The sequence below is a fragment of the Aotus nancymaae genome, unplaced genomic scaffold, assembly GCF_030222135.1.
Source record: "Aotus nancymaae isolate 86718 unplaced genomic scaffold, 86718_ANA_hifiasm-v0.15.2.pri h1tg000014l, whole genome shotgun sequence".
Lineage (NCBI taxonomy): Eukaryota > Metazoa > Chordata > Mammalia > Primates > Aotidae > Aotus > Aotus nancymaae.
In genome coordinates, this window is record NW_026988425.1 from 105,036,962 (window position 1) to 105,055,860 (window position 18,899).

Below are 18,899 nucleotides of genomic sequence, written 5' to 3' on the forward strand. Positions count from 1 at the left end.
TAAAAGACTGATCATACCAAATGTGGAGCATTAGAATGCTCAGACATTGCTGGTAGAAGTATTAAAAACCATTTCATCAGTTTCCTTTAAAATTAAACCCTATGACTCAGTGTTTGCATTCCCAGAAATGTACACAAGAGAACTGAGGGCATGTGTCCACCTAAAGGTGCAAGAATGGTCTCCAGACTGGTAACAAACCCAAATGCCCCATTAAGAGGAGAAAGGATAGATAAATTGGGCTGAATTTATACAGTGTACTACTATATACTACACAACATTTAAAAATAATGAACTTATAATGCAATAGCCTAGGCAAATTTCACAGATACTGTGTTGAACAAAAACCATGAGGCACAAACGACTTATAAAGACTTATATACTGTATGATTCCATTTATATGAAGCTCAAGAGCCTGCCAAACTCTTCTGATAAAGAAGCCAGAATAGTGGTTACCTCTAGGAAATGAAGATTGGTAAAAGAAGCTTGAGAGAACCCTCTGGGTTGCTAGAAATGTTCCGTATCTTCACCTGGATAGTGATACATGCGTGTGAAAATTCACTGGATATTTAGGATTAGTGTATTTTACATATGTATGTTGTGCCTCAGTAAAACAAGAAAAAAAATTGCTTGAGGTTAATCTTTATTGTGGAATAGCCATAAACTATTCACAGCAAACTAGTGAGTAATGTAGGTCATATTAGATGATGTCATCTTAATTGTGACTGTAAATGTATACAGATTTTGTTGATGAGGTTCGTAACTCAAAGCATTTACAAAAATAATTTAAGGAACACATCGAGTAAGTTAGTAGCTTTCCAAGGTGACTGCTTTGAGAATCTTTTTAAAAAATTATCCTTAAATCTTATTTACCTTTATGCTTATACCTATCAATAGATTTCTAACAATGTGTACAGAAACTTTTTTAAATAGAACTTTATTACAAGCAGAGTATATTTACTATTTTATTAAATTAGGAAATGTGGACAAAACCCTTTCAAAAGGTTGCTCTGACATCTCTGTGCAAGGTTGAGCTGTTTAGGAAATTATTTTAGTAGTTTAAGTAGGGTTGATACCAGGATAGGGACAGTAAGAATATGAAGGGAGATAATAGAGGTAGAATCACCAGAAATCCATAACTAACTGGGAATGTGAAGGAGGAGGTGCTAAGGATTTGCACTGGAGGAGAAAGAGAAGGCTAATGCCATTTAACTGAGAGAATACAAGCAAAGAACAGATTTTATAGGCATAAAATGCCAGTTCAGTTCTGGACATTTAGATGTAAGGTGCCCATCATACAGATGTAAAGCATCCATCACTTGATTGAAAAAGTGAGTCTGAAGTTTGCAAGTGAGGTTAGGATTCGAGATATGTAATTGGAAATTAACTGCTCAAGGGCAGTTGCTGAATTGTGAGACTGGACTCATGAGAAGCAGGGATACGATGAAAAGGATTATTGAAGGACTGAAACAGTAGCAGTGGATGGAAAGATAATTGGAATCTTGAAAAAGTCACAGGTAGCCTCTAGTGAGAGTTCCTAAATGGAAGAGATGGTGTCCCAAAGTTTATAGTAGACATTTTGGTGGGTATACGCGACATTCACTGAAGGAAGTTATCCCTGTGCAAATTTGTTTTTTATTCCAAAAATGTAAAACACTTTGGAATATTTGAATATAATAGTCACCTTCATGTCCCCACATCTATTTACCTAAGCCTTTCAAACTCTAATGTTGTCTATTATTTGAAGGTCAGATCCTAAGGCTGTTTATTGTTAACATAGGAATTCTGGGGTTTTGGGGGGATTTCTTTGTTTTTCTTTTTTATCTGGAGTCTCACTCTGTCACTCAGGCTGGAGTGTGGTAGTGAGACTGTGACTCACTGCAGCCTGAAACTTCTGGGCTCAAGTGATCCTCCTGCCTTAGCCTCCCAAGTAGCTGGGACTACAAGCACAGGCCACCATGCTTGGTGGCCTTGTTTTTAAAATTTTGTGGGGACACAGTCTTGCTGTGTTGCCCAGGCTGGTCTCAAACTCCTGGACTCAAGTGACCTTAGCCTCCCAAAGCATTGGGGTTACAGACATGAGCCACCATGAATGCTTGCAATGTCACTGTCAAGATAAATCAGTGAAACTGTCTTTGCTCCATTAACTCACTTTTTGACAGGTTTTCCTTTTAATGCATTTATAGATTACTTTTCATATAGGGGAACACTCCATTTAGTTACAAAATTGCAAATGTTCAAATACTTTGTCTTGCATTCGGGAAACCTGATGGCCAAAGAATCATGCTAGGAGCTAGAGTGAAATGCCTCAGTACATGGAAAATAAGATAAATTATTATTAAGTAGCATGCAATAAGAGCCAAAGTTCACAAATGTAATGGCAGAAAAACTGGTAGAAAATGAAAGTTTCCAGCATTCTTTGAGAAAAATTTATCAAGAAAGGGTTTACATGGGAAAGAAGAAAAGCATCAAAAATCAGGAAACAGTGAACATACATCATTTGAATATCTGCTAATTGTAAATTAGTATACTAGCAGAATATACTTAAATATGGTATATAAAAGCTGGAATGTTTAAGTTGTTAAATAGATTATGTGTTAATTTGGTGTTTTTCATGGTCATGTTGGCGCATGCTCAAGAGACATGGATTCTAAACACATAAGTAGCTTTTGTAACTTGAGCAAGTCTCTGGGTCTCTCTTGGTTTATCTGAAAAATGAGAATAATTTGCATTGTTGGTTTTTTTAAAATTAGATATGATGTATCTTAAGTGTGTTTATAATACTTTGCATGGAGACTCCCCATAATCATCATTATCACCAAATATCACTATTATTTTTATTATTTGGCCATAATTTATTAATAATGAATAATAGGTAATATAAGTAAGGTGCATGTTTTCAGAGTGATCTGAATTTTTTTCCCAGCATACTTAAATGTTAAGAAATACAGAATCATGTCTTGAAGTTATTTAGAATTTCATATTAATATATTGTGTTCTTTTCAACAGGAAGTACTTAAACAACTACAAGGAAGTATTGAAGATGAAGCTATGGCTTCTTCTGGACAGATTGATTTATTAGAGCGTCTTAAAGGTAGATTTTAAAAAGGTGTTTTAAAATAATTTTTTAAGCTTAAATTGTCATCTTTAGGTGTGTAGAGCCAAGTACAGCTTCTCTTGATTTGGATGTTGGTATCAGTTTTCGTGGTGTATCTGCCTTACTATCAGGATATAATTTTTAAAGTACAAATATATAAAAAATATATTTGTGTGTCATTTCTTCAGTTAAACATTTAACTAGCTTTGAATTAACTATTTTAAATTCCTTTCTTGAATAATTTTCAGTTCTTTTTAAAGCTCATTGCTATTCTGCCAGCCACTAAATAGTATTTAGTATTCTATATGTCATAGACTTAAACCCACTGTCTCATTGGAAGAAGTATTGTCTTCTTCATAGGATAGAAATACTTTACCTTTTCACATATATACGTTGATTATAAGTCATTTTTAGCAGTTTTAAAAGGATGTCTTTCTGATTTTGTTGCTTGAAAATTCCAATGTCAGAATGGAGGAAGTGCTTGATAATAATTGAAGCCAGACAGAAAAATTACTTTTGGATTCCAAAATACTATTTAGAGGGAGTCCAAAGAAGTACATTTTATCTAATTTTCCTTTAATATACTCCTTATTTTTATACTGACCCAAGTGAAATTTACAGGGAAAGTCCTAAATAATTTTTTATTCAGTCATGTGTATTTGTGGCTAAAATATGAACCTAAGATTTCACTTTAAAACAATATAATAACATTAAGAATATTTTAGATCGCTTAAAGCAATTGTATAAAAACTTGTCTCTGTTTTATTTAGAGCTTAACTTAGATAGCAGTAATTTCCCTGGAGTAAAACTACGGTCAAAAATGTCCCTTCGTTCTTATGGAAGCCGGGAAGGATCTGTATCAAGCCGTTCAGGAGAGTGCAGTCCTGTTCCCATGGGTTCATTTCCAAGAAGAGGGTTTGTAAATGGAAGCAGAGAAAGTACTGGATATTTAGAAGAACTTGAGAAAGAGAGGTAACTTTTCTTCATATAGTAAACATTACCTTGCACACTCCAGTTTGTTTTTGTTATTTTGCGGGATTCTAAAGACCTATTTTGTCACTTAAATACTTTTTATTTGTTTTTTTTTTTTGTTTTTTGGGGGGAGTTTATTTTGAGACAGGATCTCACTCTGTCTACCAGGCTAGAGTGTAGTGGCATGATCTCCGCTCCCTGAACCTCCACCTCCTGGTTTCAAGTGATTCTCATGCCTTCGCCACCCAAATAGCGGGACTACAGACGCCCACCGCCACGCCCGGCTAATTTTTTTATTTTTGGTAGAGTCTAGGTTTCTCCCTGTTGGCCAGGATGGTTGTCACTTCAGTACTTTGACTACTCTATACATTGAGTAATACACATAATTATAATATTTATATCTAGTTAAAATGTGTAACTTGCCAGATAATTTGGCTCATGCCTGTAATCCCAGCTACTCTGGAGGTTGAGGTGATAGGATTGCTTGAGGCTAGGAGTTCAGGACTAGTCTGGGCGACGTAGTAAAACTCTCTTTTTTTTGAGATGGAGTTTCATTTTTGTTGCTCAGGCTGGAGTACAATGGCACAATCTCGGCTCACTTGCAACCTCGGCCTCCCAGGTTCAACTGATTCTCCTGCCTCAGCCTTTCAAGTAACAGGAATTACAGACATGTGCCACCATGCCCAGCTAATCTTGTATTTTTAGTAGAGACAGGGTTTCACCATGTTGGTCAGGTTAGTCTCAAACTCCTGACCTCAAGTGATCAGCCTCCCAAAGTGCTGCGATTACAGGTCTCAGCCACTGCGCTTGGCCAAGACTCTGTCTCTTTACACACACAAAAAAGTAGTAACTGATTTTTATTGAATTTCTGGTTATCTATTGAAATATATTCAGTAACTACTAGATTCAGTAAAAGATGACTCTTTTCATTACAGAAGGCTCACTACAAGTGGCCACAAATGAAATATTTCTTTTTTTTAAATTTTTTTAAAATTTATAAGTAATAATTGTACATTTCATGGGGTACATAGTGATGTTTCTATGCATATAATTTATTGTGATCAGATTAGGGTAATTAGCATATCTGTCATCTCAGGCATTTATCATTTCTTTGTGTTGGAAACATTTACTATCAACTATGGTCATCCTGTAGTAGTATAGAACACTAGAACTTTATTCCTCCTATCTAGCTGTAATTTTATATTCTTTAACAAATCTCTCTTTATCTTTTCTTTCCCTCTGTGCTTCCTAGCCTCTAGTATTTTCTGTTCTACTTTTTACTTATGTGAGATGAACAAAACATTTCTTTTTTTTCCTTTCTTTCTTTTTTTTTTGAGACAGAGTCTTACTCTGTCACCGAGGCTGGAGTGCAGTGGTGAGATCTTGGTTTACTGCAACCTCTGCTTCTTGGGTTCAAGCGATTCTCGTGCCTCAGCCTCCTGAGTAGCTGGAATTTCAGGCATGCACCACCACACCTGGCTAATTTTTGTATTTTTAGTAGAGACGGGGTTTCACCATGTTGGCTGGACTGATCTCAAGCTCCTGACCTCAGGTGATCCGCCCACCTTGGCCTCTCAGAGTGCTGGGATTACAGGTATGAGCCACCACAGCTGGCCATCAAAACATTTCTTAATGTATAAGTTTTAGTATCTGAAAAAAAATGCTTGACATACGGAATAAGTTCTGGTTTTTCACAGCCAGTGTATCAGTTCTTCTCTTCCTAAAGTTAACATTTTCTCACTGCAGGTACCAGGATATAGATCGTTATCAGGAACTTCGTCAAATGTTTTATGTCCCCTAAAAGATTCCTTAATGTACATATTAAGGAAGATCTTTATTATCTTTGTATTTCTAGAGGTAATATTAGACATTCAGAAAATGGTAAAATATATAAAAGCTTCGTATTATCTCTGTGACCTTGGTCAAGTCATTAAATTTTTGTGCCATTTTCTTCTATAAGATAGAGATACGGTTCTACTTTGTGGCACTGTTGTGAAAATTGATTATTAGTATATGGAAAATGCCCAGCATATCTCACTGACAGGCAGAAGACCATTTATTACTTTCTCTCCAGTTTCATATGTCCCCATTTATAAAAATAGAGATAATTATCTGGACCAGAAATGATGCTGCACTTTCTTTTATTTCTTAAGTTTACATGAGTCTCTGTTTCATATATTGACCCTAGACTATTGAAACACTATCCTGAAAAATAAGAAGTGAACTAGGGTCCAGTCCATCATCTTCCATCTCTTTGTCCCCTTTGAGCTCTATTAAGAGGCAAAGGGCATGCATACCAAACTTTCCTTAACTTGCTTTCTTTTCCTTACTTTGCTTTATGTAGACAAAGTCCAGATTTTATTAGCAGAGAGAGGGAGTTTCAGAGAAAATTATTAATTTTTGAAATAGATTTTACTGCGGATACTAGTAAACCTAACAAATGCAGTTGTAAGTGGTAAGGAATGCTTCTAATAGACATGTTCTTATTTTCTGTCTTGACATTATTTCTTACCAGTCTTTCAGAGTTCCTTGCATCTAAATCTGGGAAAAGCTTATTTCTCTGTTCAGGCTTAAATGCAATGATCTCCATATTTTATTTATTATATGATACCACTGTAAATTACTTTAAGCTAGTATTCTGACTTTTAACTCCAAGTGGAAAATACATTTTTTAAAAAAATATTTAAAGGTGCTTTAGCCCTTTCTGTTGTTACTATAGAATATTGCTACTGTCTTGTTTTTTTTGTTGTTTTTCTCCCAAAATATGGCCCAACTTCTAATTTAGACTTTATTACACACTACAAAAAGTTGCATTATCTGGAGAGAAAGAGGTAGCAGCATGGTTTGTCAGAGGTTCTCAATTTTGACTGATCATTAGTATCACTAGCTTAGCTTTATAAAGTATCATCAATGAAAAGTATCAGTATACGTTTCCTCTATCCATGAGATAGTTACTTCTGCAACTCTAAATAATATGTTTATGTTACTAGTTACCGACTTACTTACTTTGGACATGACTTACTGACTCACCACTCTGAAAGATGGAGATTTGTTAAATTCACTCAGTTATCCATCTAGTTTTTAATTTCTGTACCAATTCTTTGGTCAAATTTGTATACATATACACATAAGCTAATATACACACATATATATACATTCTATTTCTTGTTCTTTTCTGTGACTGATTGTATCTGTTGAAACCCGACTGTATAAGATTTAGCAACTGTTTACTTTCATTTTATTAAGACTGTTAACAGCTATATCATGCTATATATATTTGAGTCTTTATTTTTTTTTCTGTTTTAAGCATAATGTTGATGTGAAATACGTGGGGCTTTTTAGGACTCTGTAGTTATTGGACACTGTGGAGTCAGTAGTATGCCAGAATTAATTTTTCCTCCCTGTTGGTAGAATATCTGTGCTGCTTAAAGGAAGATGATGCTGTTTGGACTGTGCCCTTCTTATATAGATCTTTGTCTTTTTCTCAAGTTTCGAATTGCCTTTGTATGTTTTTGGAAGCAGAAACTTGTACTTTTACGATAATGATAGGAACTAGTTTCATTTTATTCATAAATAAATTTTTATTGGAGCCATTGAACTTTTCTGTTATAATTTGGACCATTTGCTTCCTAAGCCTGCTACAAGACTGTCATGCCATTATTTCTTGTCATTACACTTCCCATTTAGGTCTAATATATTTTGTGTGTTCTTGACTGTTACTATGTTGGAGGGAGATAAATTGATTTCTTGCTTGTGTGACAGTATGCATATTTTGCTCTCACACTTGACTGATAGTTTGGGTTGGTTTAGGTTCAAATTCATTTTTCTTCTACATTATCAAGGTACCATTGAGAAATTTGATACCAATCTGAATCTTATTCCTTTATAAATGACCATTTTTACTCCTCGGAAGCTTTTGAATATTTTGGTATGCATATTTTCTTTATTCATTATGCTGAATATTTACTGTACCCTTTGATCTGGAAATTTATTTTTCCAGCTTTTTTCTGTTATGTTATTTCTTTGATGATTTTTCCCTTTTTTTTCCTGTTCTTTCTTCTAGAACTTTCATAAGTAGTAGTTTAACTCTGTCTTTTTCCTTTATTTGTATTCCTCAAAAGATGCTAGAAGTTGGTCAAGCCAGGACTTAAACCCAGCTTGTAAGCTTTATAACCTTTTTGTACCTCAGTTTTGTATTTAGTAAAGTGATCATGAGAATAACGAACATCAAATGATGTTGTGAGGATTAAATTAGATGTTTTAAAAGTCCTCAGCACTGTGCCCAGTACATACAGCATTCAGTAATGTTATTATTGCTGTCATGTTAACTGTTTATTTATTTAACAAATATTTATTGAATGCTAATACATATGTCCCATGCTCTTCTAGGTGACTCCCAGTTAGGGAGAGGACTAAGAAGACATGAGATTTATGTGAAAAAGCATTTTTAAGAAAGATTGTTGGCAACCACAAAATAGGCCTGTAGTACACTAAATCCTAATGACCCTACCTGTTCTGAGTCTAGTCTTAGTTTCACTTCTGAGCCTTTAGAACTGCTTCTGTATGAGTCACAAGGTCAACTACTGTAATTTAATCACTTGCTATCATTTTAGCTGAAGAGACTGTAACCTTGGCTTCTGCAGAGCATTTTGCTACCGGTTAATCTTAAACTTGATAGTAGCAAATTGTCCCTAATGTTCCTAACTTCCCCCTCACTTCAGCACTGCCACTGACAGTGGCCTGTCAATTTAAGTACTTTTTAACACCCAGCTCTTATTTTTATTTATTTATTTATTGAGACGAAGTCTCACTCTGTCGCTTAGGCTGGAATGCAGTGGCATTATGTTGGCTCACTGCAATCTCCACCTTCTGGTTCAAGAGATTCTCATACTTCAGCCTTCTGAGTAGGTGGGACTACAGGTGTCTGCCATGACACCCAGCTAATTTTTGTATTTTTAGTAGAAATAGGGTTTCACCATGTTGGCCGGGCTGGTCTCAAACTGACCTCAAAATGATCCACCTGCCTCAGCCTCCCAGAGTGCTGGGATTACAGGCGTGAGCCACTCTACCTGGCCCCAGCTCTTACTTCATAAGCTCATTTTTTAGGAAATAATAGAGGAAATAATAGCATCACCATCTTTTTTTACTCTTTTCCCCACCATGGACCCAGGTCCTGCAGGTCCTCACTAGGGAAAACTGAAAAATAGAATTAAATCTCATCTTTATGGGAGTTGTGGTACTCAGCTGTGAATGGAGTTCAGGCTTTCTGCAGTGTTTTCTCCTGTTCCTGTTGTCAGAAATCAGAGGGAGAGAGCAGCTTGTCTTTAGTCTGCCTTCCCCAAGGGATGCTACATCGTAAGCAGGGGCTTCCTTTCTTCCCATACAGTCCATCACTATTAAGGTTGCCACATTAGAACAAAGGCTTATTTCTTACTTGTTAAATTGCTTCTTAGTAAAGAAAAGTACATTTTAGCAAGAACAGAACCTTCCACATACTCACATTCATACTCACTACTAAGATTCATTCTTGTATTTCCTAAGAAACTATATAATCAAGCAGAACTTTAAAAGTAATAGCATCAGAGTGGGGAACATCTCTCTGTAGGACCAAACTCCAGAATCTATAATAGAAAATATCTACAAATCTGACTGTATGAAAATCAAAATTTTCTACATAGCAAAATGTTACAATTGACCCGTAAAAAATTCACGGGTTGGCGTGCCCACCTGTCCTATCCAGTCAAAAATTTATGTGTAACTTTTGACTTCCCCAAAACCTCACTGATAGCCTACTATTGACCGGAAGACTTACTGATAACATAAATAGTATAAACAGTCAAGTAACAAATATTTTGTATGTTACATGTATTTCATACTGTATTAAGTTAGAGAAAAAATGTTATTAAGAAGTCATAAGGAAGGAAGGAAATTTGTGTGTAAGTGGACCCATGCAGTTCACACCCATGTTGTTCAAGGATCAACTGAGTAAACCATGTAAACAGACAAGTGTTAAGTTGAGAAAATATATATGCAGCCCAACAACTGACAAAGTGCTATCATTTTTAATATAGAAAAGGTCCTACAAATAAGAAAAATCACAGAGAAGGAAATACAAATGATTTATAATCTTGAACAAAATGTTTAACCTCACTCATATTAAGAGAAACCAAATTAAAACCAGTGATATACCATTAAAAAAAAAAAGCTAGATATGAAAAATTAAAGAAAAAAGTTTAATTAAACACTTAAATTGGTGATGATGATAGCACAAATTGGTATAACATCTCACAAGGGCAGTAAGTTTACAGTGTACATATTCTAGGAATTTCTTTTATATAAATGCATACACATGTATGAAATGAGGTATATCTATAAGGTTATTCAATGCAGCATTGTTTATTACAACAAAAGATTAGAAAGGTTCTAAATGCCTGCCAACCAAGAGTTGGTTATAGTGTATCCCTACATAGATTTATGAATACCGGGGTGTTGCTGTTTGCTTGGAGTGGTTGGCAAAATATTACAGAAAATATTTAGGGAAAGTTATAGGTTATAGTCTCAAACCTTTTGGAAGTCTAAAAGGTTTTATTGAGGCAGGTTAAAGGCAGCCGCCTCATTAACATTAGCATAGGAAGGAGATAGAGACTGATCAAGAGGCCTTACCCCACACTCATTTGTCTCCATTCTAACTGTTTACTCGTGTTAATTTTGTCCTGGGTGGTTGTCTTTCAGGGGAAGATCAAAGGGGAATTACCTGTTAATAGCATTTACTCTGGGCAGAACCTAAAGCTTTTACCAGTCCTAAAACCATTCTCTTAACCATGTTAATTATTCACAAATTTGTTTACTTAAAACCTCTGTTGTAAAATCTTGAGGGAGTAAAAGTGTGAATGGACAGAGGGGCTGGGTTGATTAGTTGCATTTTGCCCTCTGAAAGCTGCCAATGGCCATCCCTAACCCACTTGCATCACTGTAATGGTGTGAGAGTGCATTCCTTCATCCTTTGAGTCAGGGTCTGAAGGTCGGACTTCTGCAGACAATGACCGACGTCTCACTGGTGAATTCATGGAATATTATGTAGCTAACAAAAAAGTACCTAGTATAGGTTGAGCATCCCAAATCTGGAAATCCAAAATTCTCCAAAATCCAAAAGTTTTTGAGTGACATGATGCCCAAAGTAAATGCTAATTGAAGCATTTTGGATTTGAGATGCCCAACTGGTAAGTATAATAGAAATATTCCAAAATCCAGAAACACTTCTAGTCACAATCATTTTGAATAAAGTGATACTCAACCTGTACCTCTTTGTGTTCTGCAAGGTCAATTTTTTTTTTTTTCTTTTTTTGGGAGAAGGAGTCTTGCTTTGTAGCCCAGGTTGAAATGCAGTGGTGTGATCTCAGTTCACTGCAGCCTTGGCCTCCTGGGCTCAAGTAATTCTCCTAGCTCAGCCTCCCAAGTAGTTGGGACTACAGGTGTGCACCACCACACCTGGCTAGTTTTTGTATTTTCTTGTAGAGATGGAGTTTTGGGGTTTGGGGTTCCATCATGTTGCCCAGGCTGGTATTGAACTCCTGAGCTCAAGTGATCTGCCTGCCTTGGCTTCCCTAAGTATTGGGATTACAGGCATGAGCGACCACACCTAGCCCCCCAGGATCAATTTTTAAGTGAAAAGTTGCAGGACAATATGTACTATAATAATATGCTACTATTTATGTTTAAAATGTACATATAAGTATGCACATATATTCTTGCATTTTTTTTTTATTTAAGTTCTGGGGCACATGTGCAAAACATACAGATTTGTTACATAGGTATACACATGTCATGGTAGTTTGCTGCATCCACCACCCTGTGATCTACATTACGTTTTTCTCCTAATGCTGTCCCTCCCCTATCCTCCCACTCACTGCTATCCCTCCCCAGCCCCCCCACCCACAAGTCCCCGTGTGTAATGTTCCCCTCCCTGTGTCCGTGTGTTCTCATTGCTCAACTCCCACTTATGAGTGAGAACATGCGGCGTTTGGTTTTCTGTTCTTGTGTCAGTTTGCTGAGAATGATAGTTTTCATCTTTAACCATGTCCCTGCAAAGGACATGAACTCATCCTTTTTTATGGTTGCATAGTATTCCATGGTGTATATGTGCCACATTTTCTTTATCCAGTCTATCATTGATGGGCATTTGGGTTGGTTACAAGTCTTTGCTATTGTGAACAGTGCCACAATAAACATACATGTACATGTGTCTTTATAATAAAATGATTTATAATCCTTTGGGTATATACCCAGTAATGGGATTGCTGGGTCAAATGGTATTTCTAGTTCTAGATCCTTAAGGAATGACTACACTGTCTTCCACAATGGTTGAACTAATTTCCACGAACAGTGTAAAAGGGTTCCTATTTCTCCACATCCTCTGCAGCATCTGTTGTCTCCTGGTTTTTTAATGATGGCCATTCTAACTGGCATGAGTCAACGTGGTTTTGATTTGCATTTCTCTAATGACCAATGATGATCAGCTTTTTTTCATTATATTTGTTGGCTGCATAAATGTCTTCTTTTGAGAAGTATCTGTTCATATCCTTTGTCCACTTTTTGATGGAGTTGTTTGCTTTTTTCTTATAAATTTGTTTAAGTTCTTTGTAGATTCTGGGTATTAGCCCTTTGTCAGATGGGTAGATTGCAAAAATTTCTTCCCATTCTGTTGGTTGCTGGTTCACTCTAGTAGCCTCTTTTGCTGTGCAGAAGCTCTTTAGTTTAATTAGATTCCCATTTGTCTATTTTGCCTTTTGTTGCCATTGCTTTTGGTGTTTTAGTCATGAAGTCCTCGCCCATGCCTATGTCCTGAATAGTTTTGCCTAGGTTTTCTTCTAGGGTGTTTATGGTGTTAGGTCTTATGTTTAAATCTTTAATCCATCTGGAGTTAATTTTTGTATAAGGTGTAAGGAAAGGATTCAGTTTCAGCTTTCTGCATATGGCTAGTCATTTTTCCCCAACACCATTTATTAAATAGGGAATCCTTTCCCCATTGCTTGTTTTTGTCAGGTTTGTCAAAGATCAGATGGTTGTAGATGTGGGACGTTGCCTCTGAGGCCTCTATTCTGTTCCACTGGTCTATATCCCTGTTTTGGTACCAGGACCATGCTGTTTTGATTACTGTAGCCTTGTAGTTTAGTTTGAAATCAGGTCGCATGATCCTCCAGCTTTGTTTTGTTTTGTTTTTGCTTAGGATTGGCTTGGCTATGCGTGCTCTTTTTTGGTCCCATGTGAAATTTAAGGTGGTTTTCTCCCAATTCTGTGAAGAAAGTCAGTGGTAACTTGATGGAGGTAGCATTGAATCTATAAATTACTTTGAGCAGTATGGTCATTTTCATGATATTGATTCCTCCTAACCATGAGCATGGAATGTTTTTCCATCTGTTTGTGTCCTCTCTTATTTCCTTGAGCAGTGGTTTGTAGTTCTCCTTGAAGAGGTCCTTCACATCCCTTGTCAGTTGTATTCCTAGGTATTTTATTCTGTTTGTAGCAGTTGTGAATGGGAGTTCACTTATGATTTGGTTCTCTGTCTGTTGTTGGTGTATAGGAATGCTTGTGATTTTTGTACATTGATTTTGTATCCTGAGATTTTTCTGAAGTTGCTTATCAGCTTATAACATATTAACCTTAAATGTAAATGGGCTAAATGTCCCACTCAAAAGACACAGACTGGCAAATTGGATAAAAGTCAAGACCTGTTAGTGTGCTGTATTCAGGAGACCCATCTCACATGCAGAGACACACATAGGCTCAAAATAAAGGGATGGAGGAAGATTTACCAAGCAAATGGAGAACAAAAAAAAAAGCAAGGGTTGCAATCCTAGTCTCTGGTAAAACAGACTTTAAACTAACAAAGATCAAGATCAATGCAACAAGAAGAGCTAACTATCCTAAATATATATGCACCCAGATACATAAAGCAAGTTCTTAATAACCTGCAAAGAGACTTAGACTCCCACACAATAATAGTGGGAGACTTTAACACCCCACTGTCAATATTAGATCAATGAGACAGAAAATTAACAAGGATATTCAGGACTTGAACTCAGATCTGGACCAAACGGACCTAATAGACATCTTCAGAACGCACCACCCCAAATCCACAGACTATACATTCTTCTCAGCACCACATCGCACTTATTCTAAAATTGACCACATAATTGGAAATAAAACACTCCTCACAAATGCAAAAGAACAGAAATCATAACAGTCTCTCAAACCACAGTGCAGTCAAATTAGAACTCAGGGTTAAGAAACACTCAAAACTGCACAACTACATGGAAACTGAACAACCTGCTCCTGAATGATTACTGGTTAATGTCCTTGCATTTTTATGGAATATCTCTAGACATACACATAAGAAAATTGTAATAGTGATAATTCTGGAAAACAGCCATGTGAAAAGAGATAGATTATATACTTTTTGTACCTCTTGAGTTTTATCCCCATAGCACACTGCTGTGCATTTATGTTTATAATGCTCAGGTATACAGTATCTTAATACAGATTGCTGTGGAGAACACCATCATTTGATGTTCAAATTCAAACTAAGAAGTTTCTCTCCCTTTTAATAACTTCCTCTTATTTCAAAATGACAGTATATTATTTTGGTTGCTGAGAAGCTGAAAGCCACATCAGTGTGCAAGGTAGTAGCTTCCTGTATTCCAGGTTTGTTATCTGGCATCATTGCTGCTTTTCTTAATTCCTTTACTATACGTTTTATTCTTATACTAATTTTGAGTTTTGTACCTTTTACCTATCATTATATTCTTAAGACTATACATATGAAGAAAGCCTTTAGTGAAGTGTAACTATTCTTTTAAGGATGATTACCAGTTTATTTAGAAAAATGTTCTTTTTAATACTCAAAATTTTAATGACTGTAAATATTCTAAGTCCTATCTTTAAAAATTGAAATCAGTTTAAGTTTTTTTTTTTTTTGAGACGGAGTTTCGCTCTTGTTACCCAGGCTGGAGGGCAATGGTGCAATCTCGGCTCACTGCAACCTCCGCCTCCTGGGTTCAAGCAATTCTCCTGCCTCAGCCTCCCGAGTAGCTGGCACTACAGGCAAGTGCCAGCATGCCCAGCTAATTTTTGTATTTTTAGTAGAGACGGGGTTTCACCATGTTGACCAGGATGGTCTTGATCTCTTGACCTCGTGATCCACCCGCCTTGGCCTCCCAAAGTGCTGGGATTATAGGCGTGAGCCACCTCACCCTGCTGAAATAAGTTTAAGTTTTTTGAGTAATTCATTATTGATACATTTTAAGTAGAGGAGTTTGCAGTAACAACTGGTATAAGTATTGCTCTTATGCAGTGTTTATTAGCATTGTTTAAACTTACCTTTTTTTAAAAAAATAGGTCATTGCTTCTTGCTGATCTTGACAAAGAAGAAAAGGAAAAAGACTGGTATTATGCTCAACTTCAGAATCTCACTAAAAGAATAGATAGTCTTCCTTTAACTGAAAATGTAAGTAACCTGGCAGTACAACTTATTTTAAACTTGAGTAACTTGATATTTTAAAGTACCTAGGTAATCCGTTAAAATTCAGGATAACTGAACTTACAGTTATTTGTAAATTGTAATATGTTTTACCCAATTTTAAGCCTGAATATATAATAATTATTGAATTGTTGTTTGTAAAGATGGAAAAATTTTTTGTGCTCAAATGTTTATTTAAAGCTCTTATTTAGAAAATCTATAAAGTTTGAATTCTAGAGGACCTCAGGGTTCAACTAGGCAACTAGCTTTTTAATTCTGTGTATTGAATTGCCAAACATACTCTAGAAATATTTATCACCATCTACCTATTTTTTGTACCATGTTACAGGAATCGTGCCAGATGGTTTTTGCAATAAAAATGTCTCTGAAAATATTCCAGATATAAATGCCAATAGTTATAACATGGATCTTAGTATTTTTGCAAACACTAAAGTTGGTTTGTTTCACAAATATAACTACGTTTTTAAAAAAATTTCTAAGGTATATAAAACTATTGACCACTGTTCACCAGTATTCACAATAAATTAAGAGTATATAGTTGAATAACATTCTGATTTACTACAAAAAGTTCTTTTTCTTGGCTACTGCTGAACTAGTAAAGCATATACTGAAAAGATCAAACCTACATATAATGAATGTGTTGGAGTAAAGAAAAAACATGTAGTCAATAGTTTAGATTACAGAAGCTTATTCACCCATTTATGACAGCAGATCCTAAACTGCCACCATCTCTAACCACCTGGTTAGGTTTCCATGAGTCAAGTATTAGACATTCCATGAATCATGACCTTTTAGTCGATATAACACAGAGATTTCAACTTTTTGTTAAGAAATGACTCACCATGGCCAAACGTGGAGGCTCACTCCTGTAAACCCACCACTTTGGGAGGCTAAGGAAGGTAGATCACTTGAGGCCAGGAGTTCAAGACCAGTCTGGTCAACATGGTGAAACTCCGTCTCTATTAAAGTAAATAAAAAAATTAGCCAGACAGGGTGGTACCTGACTGTAGTTTCAGCTATTCAGGAGGTTGAGGCAAGAGAATCTCTTGAATGTGGGAGGCTGAGGTTGCAGTGATTCGAGATCACGCCACTCCAGTCCAGCCTGGGCAACAGAGCGAGACTCCATCTCAGCAAAAAAAGGAAAAAAAAAAAAAGAAATGATTCACCAGAGGAATCTTTAAGTGTCCATTTAACTGTCTTGTTTAGCTAATTAAAATACACTAGGATTTGTCTAGTTTCCTCATCTGGATGTTGTTGGCAATGGTAAAACTTTTCATTTTCGAAATTTTGCAAGCCATTGCATTTATAGATATGAATTCGGATATGGCTGTTTTTAAATTATCCAATTTAAATTGTCCATTTAATTAAAATCATTTATTTAACTTGAAATGTATGACTTCAGGAAATTTTCCAATTTATCTTGAAGTGATTATTTTCTTGGATTGCTCAGAATGATGGCATTTCAGAAACATTGAATTACCTGTGATTTTTGTTTTGGTAAATGTTTAAAAACAATTTAAAAAGAAAACATTTACGTATACACTTTCTTTACACACACACACACACACACACACACACACACACACACACACACACACGCGAAACCCAGAATGGTCCTTAGGCATATGAGAACACAAGTTCTGATTAAGTCATAACTATGGAAATTTCCCCTAATGTATTTAGAAAAGCTGTTCTGTCATGCAGTGGACATAATATACCATGGTATCAAATTTTTTTTTCTGATGAAGGAAGCAACTACAGAAAGCTATTATTTATTTGTTCAAAGTAACCAGTGCTATTAATGCAAAAGAAAACCCCAGCAACTCTCCCAATCCTACTTTCAAAACGAACATACCAAACTTGATTTCTATTAAAATGTTGTTATTTCTTCACACTAATAAATCAAAAATCAAGACCTGTATAAAACAATGTGAACAATTACTGTGCTTCATCTTCTGGACAAGAATGCCAAGTTAGTTTCTCTTTATAAAAAGCAATTACAATTTGAGGACTCTTTGTATTTGCCTCTTTTGGCAGCACCAACTTTGCCCAATAGGAATCCTTCTATTTCATCGGAAACATCTATTCTCCACTGCTGTCTGTAGCACCATTTACTCTTTCAGGAAAGACTTCTGGCAAAGCCCTATGGTTTGTCAGCTGCATCTCTTTGCTGCTTTGATTTGCTGTCACAAGATTCACTGTCAGATAAAGATTTTCTTTTTGCACCATCTTTTTCTTGACTAGTTTTTTTAGAATTAAAAAATGCTTCAATTAACCCTGAACAATCTAAATTTTCTTTAGGTTCCCAAGTGGTGTCAGCATCTGTGAATCCCTTCCACATATTCTACTTTCGCATTCACTACACATCACTCAAGTTCTTTTTCCACCATAGATTCTTCAGGCTCTGCCTCTTCATCCTTTTTACTCTTTCCATCCTGTTTGTTTCCTATTTTTGGCAGTGTAGTTTTATTGGAGGCCATTTTATATTGCAGACTTGAGGAACTGATATTCACCACCTCCAGGCTGCTCCAGTTTATAGGTCTGTAGTATTCTGTCAAAAAAGTTCTAATTCTGTCAGCCTCTCTCTCTCCATGTCAGTGATTTTATTCATGGGATGGCACATGTAAGATTGTTTCTCGAATACATTTATAGAGGCTGCTTCAGTAGCACATATCCTAAAACTGGAACAGTGCAGAGATTAGCATGGCCCCTGTCCAAGAATGACATGAAAATTCACAAAGTACTCTATTTTTGTTTTTAATTGTACTTTACGTTCTGGGGTACATGTGCAGATCATGCACGATTGTTGCATAGGTACCTACATGGCAAGTTGGTTTGCTGCCTCCATTCTCCCATCACCTATATCTGGCATTTCTCCCCATGTTATCCCTCCTCACCCTCCTCTAGCCCCCTCAAAAGACCCCAGTGTGTGATGCTACCCTCTCTGTGTCCATGTGTTCTCATTGTTCAACACTCACCTATGAGTGAGAACATTCGGTGTTTGATTTTCTGTTCTTGTGTCAGTTTGCTGAGAATTATGGTTTCCAGATTTATCCATGTCCCTACAAAGGACACAAACTCATCGTTTTTTATGGCTCCATGGTGTATATGTGCCACATTTTCCTTGTCCATTCTGTCATTGATGGGCATTTGGGTTGGTTCCAGGTCTTTGCTATTGTAAACAGTGCCATGATGAACATATGTGTGCATGTGTCTTTATTATAGAATGATGTATAATCCTTTGGGTATATACCCAGTAATGAGATTACTGGGTCAAATGGAATTTCTATTTCTAGA

The 18,899-nt window shown here is 36.2% G+C and overlaps 1 protein-coding gene and 2 pseudogenes across 14 annotated transcripts in view; 2 read left to right on the forward strand and 1 right to left on the reverse strand.

The window, feature by feature from the left end:
• Positions 1-18,899, forward strand: part of APC (APC regulator of WNT signaling pathway) — a 147,348-nt gene that overhangs the window by 63,455 nt on the left and 64,994 nt on the right. For all 14 annotated transcript variants that reach the window (XM_012470101.3, XM_012470106.2, XM_064376219.1 and 11 more), the window contains 3 exons: positions 3,007-3,091; positions 3,865-4,066; positions 15,461-15,569. In XM_012470101.3, coding sequence (XP_012325524.2) covers positions 3,007-3,091; positions 3,865-4,066; positions 15,461-15,569 — 396 coding nt within the window. The remainder of the gene's footprint in view (positions 1-3,006; positions 3,092-3,864; positions 4,067-15,460; positions 15,570-18,899) is intronic.
• On the reverse strand, positions 17,541-18,082 carry LOC105729398 (chromobox protein homolog 3-like; annotated as a pseudogene).
• Positions 18,258-18,357, forward strand: LOC135274988 (U6 spliceosomal RNA; annotated as a pseudogene).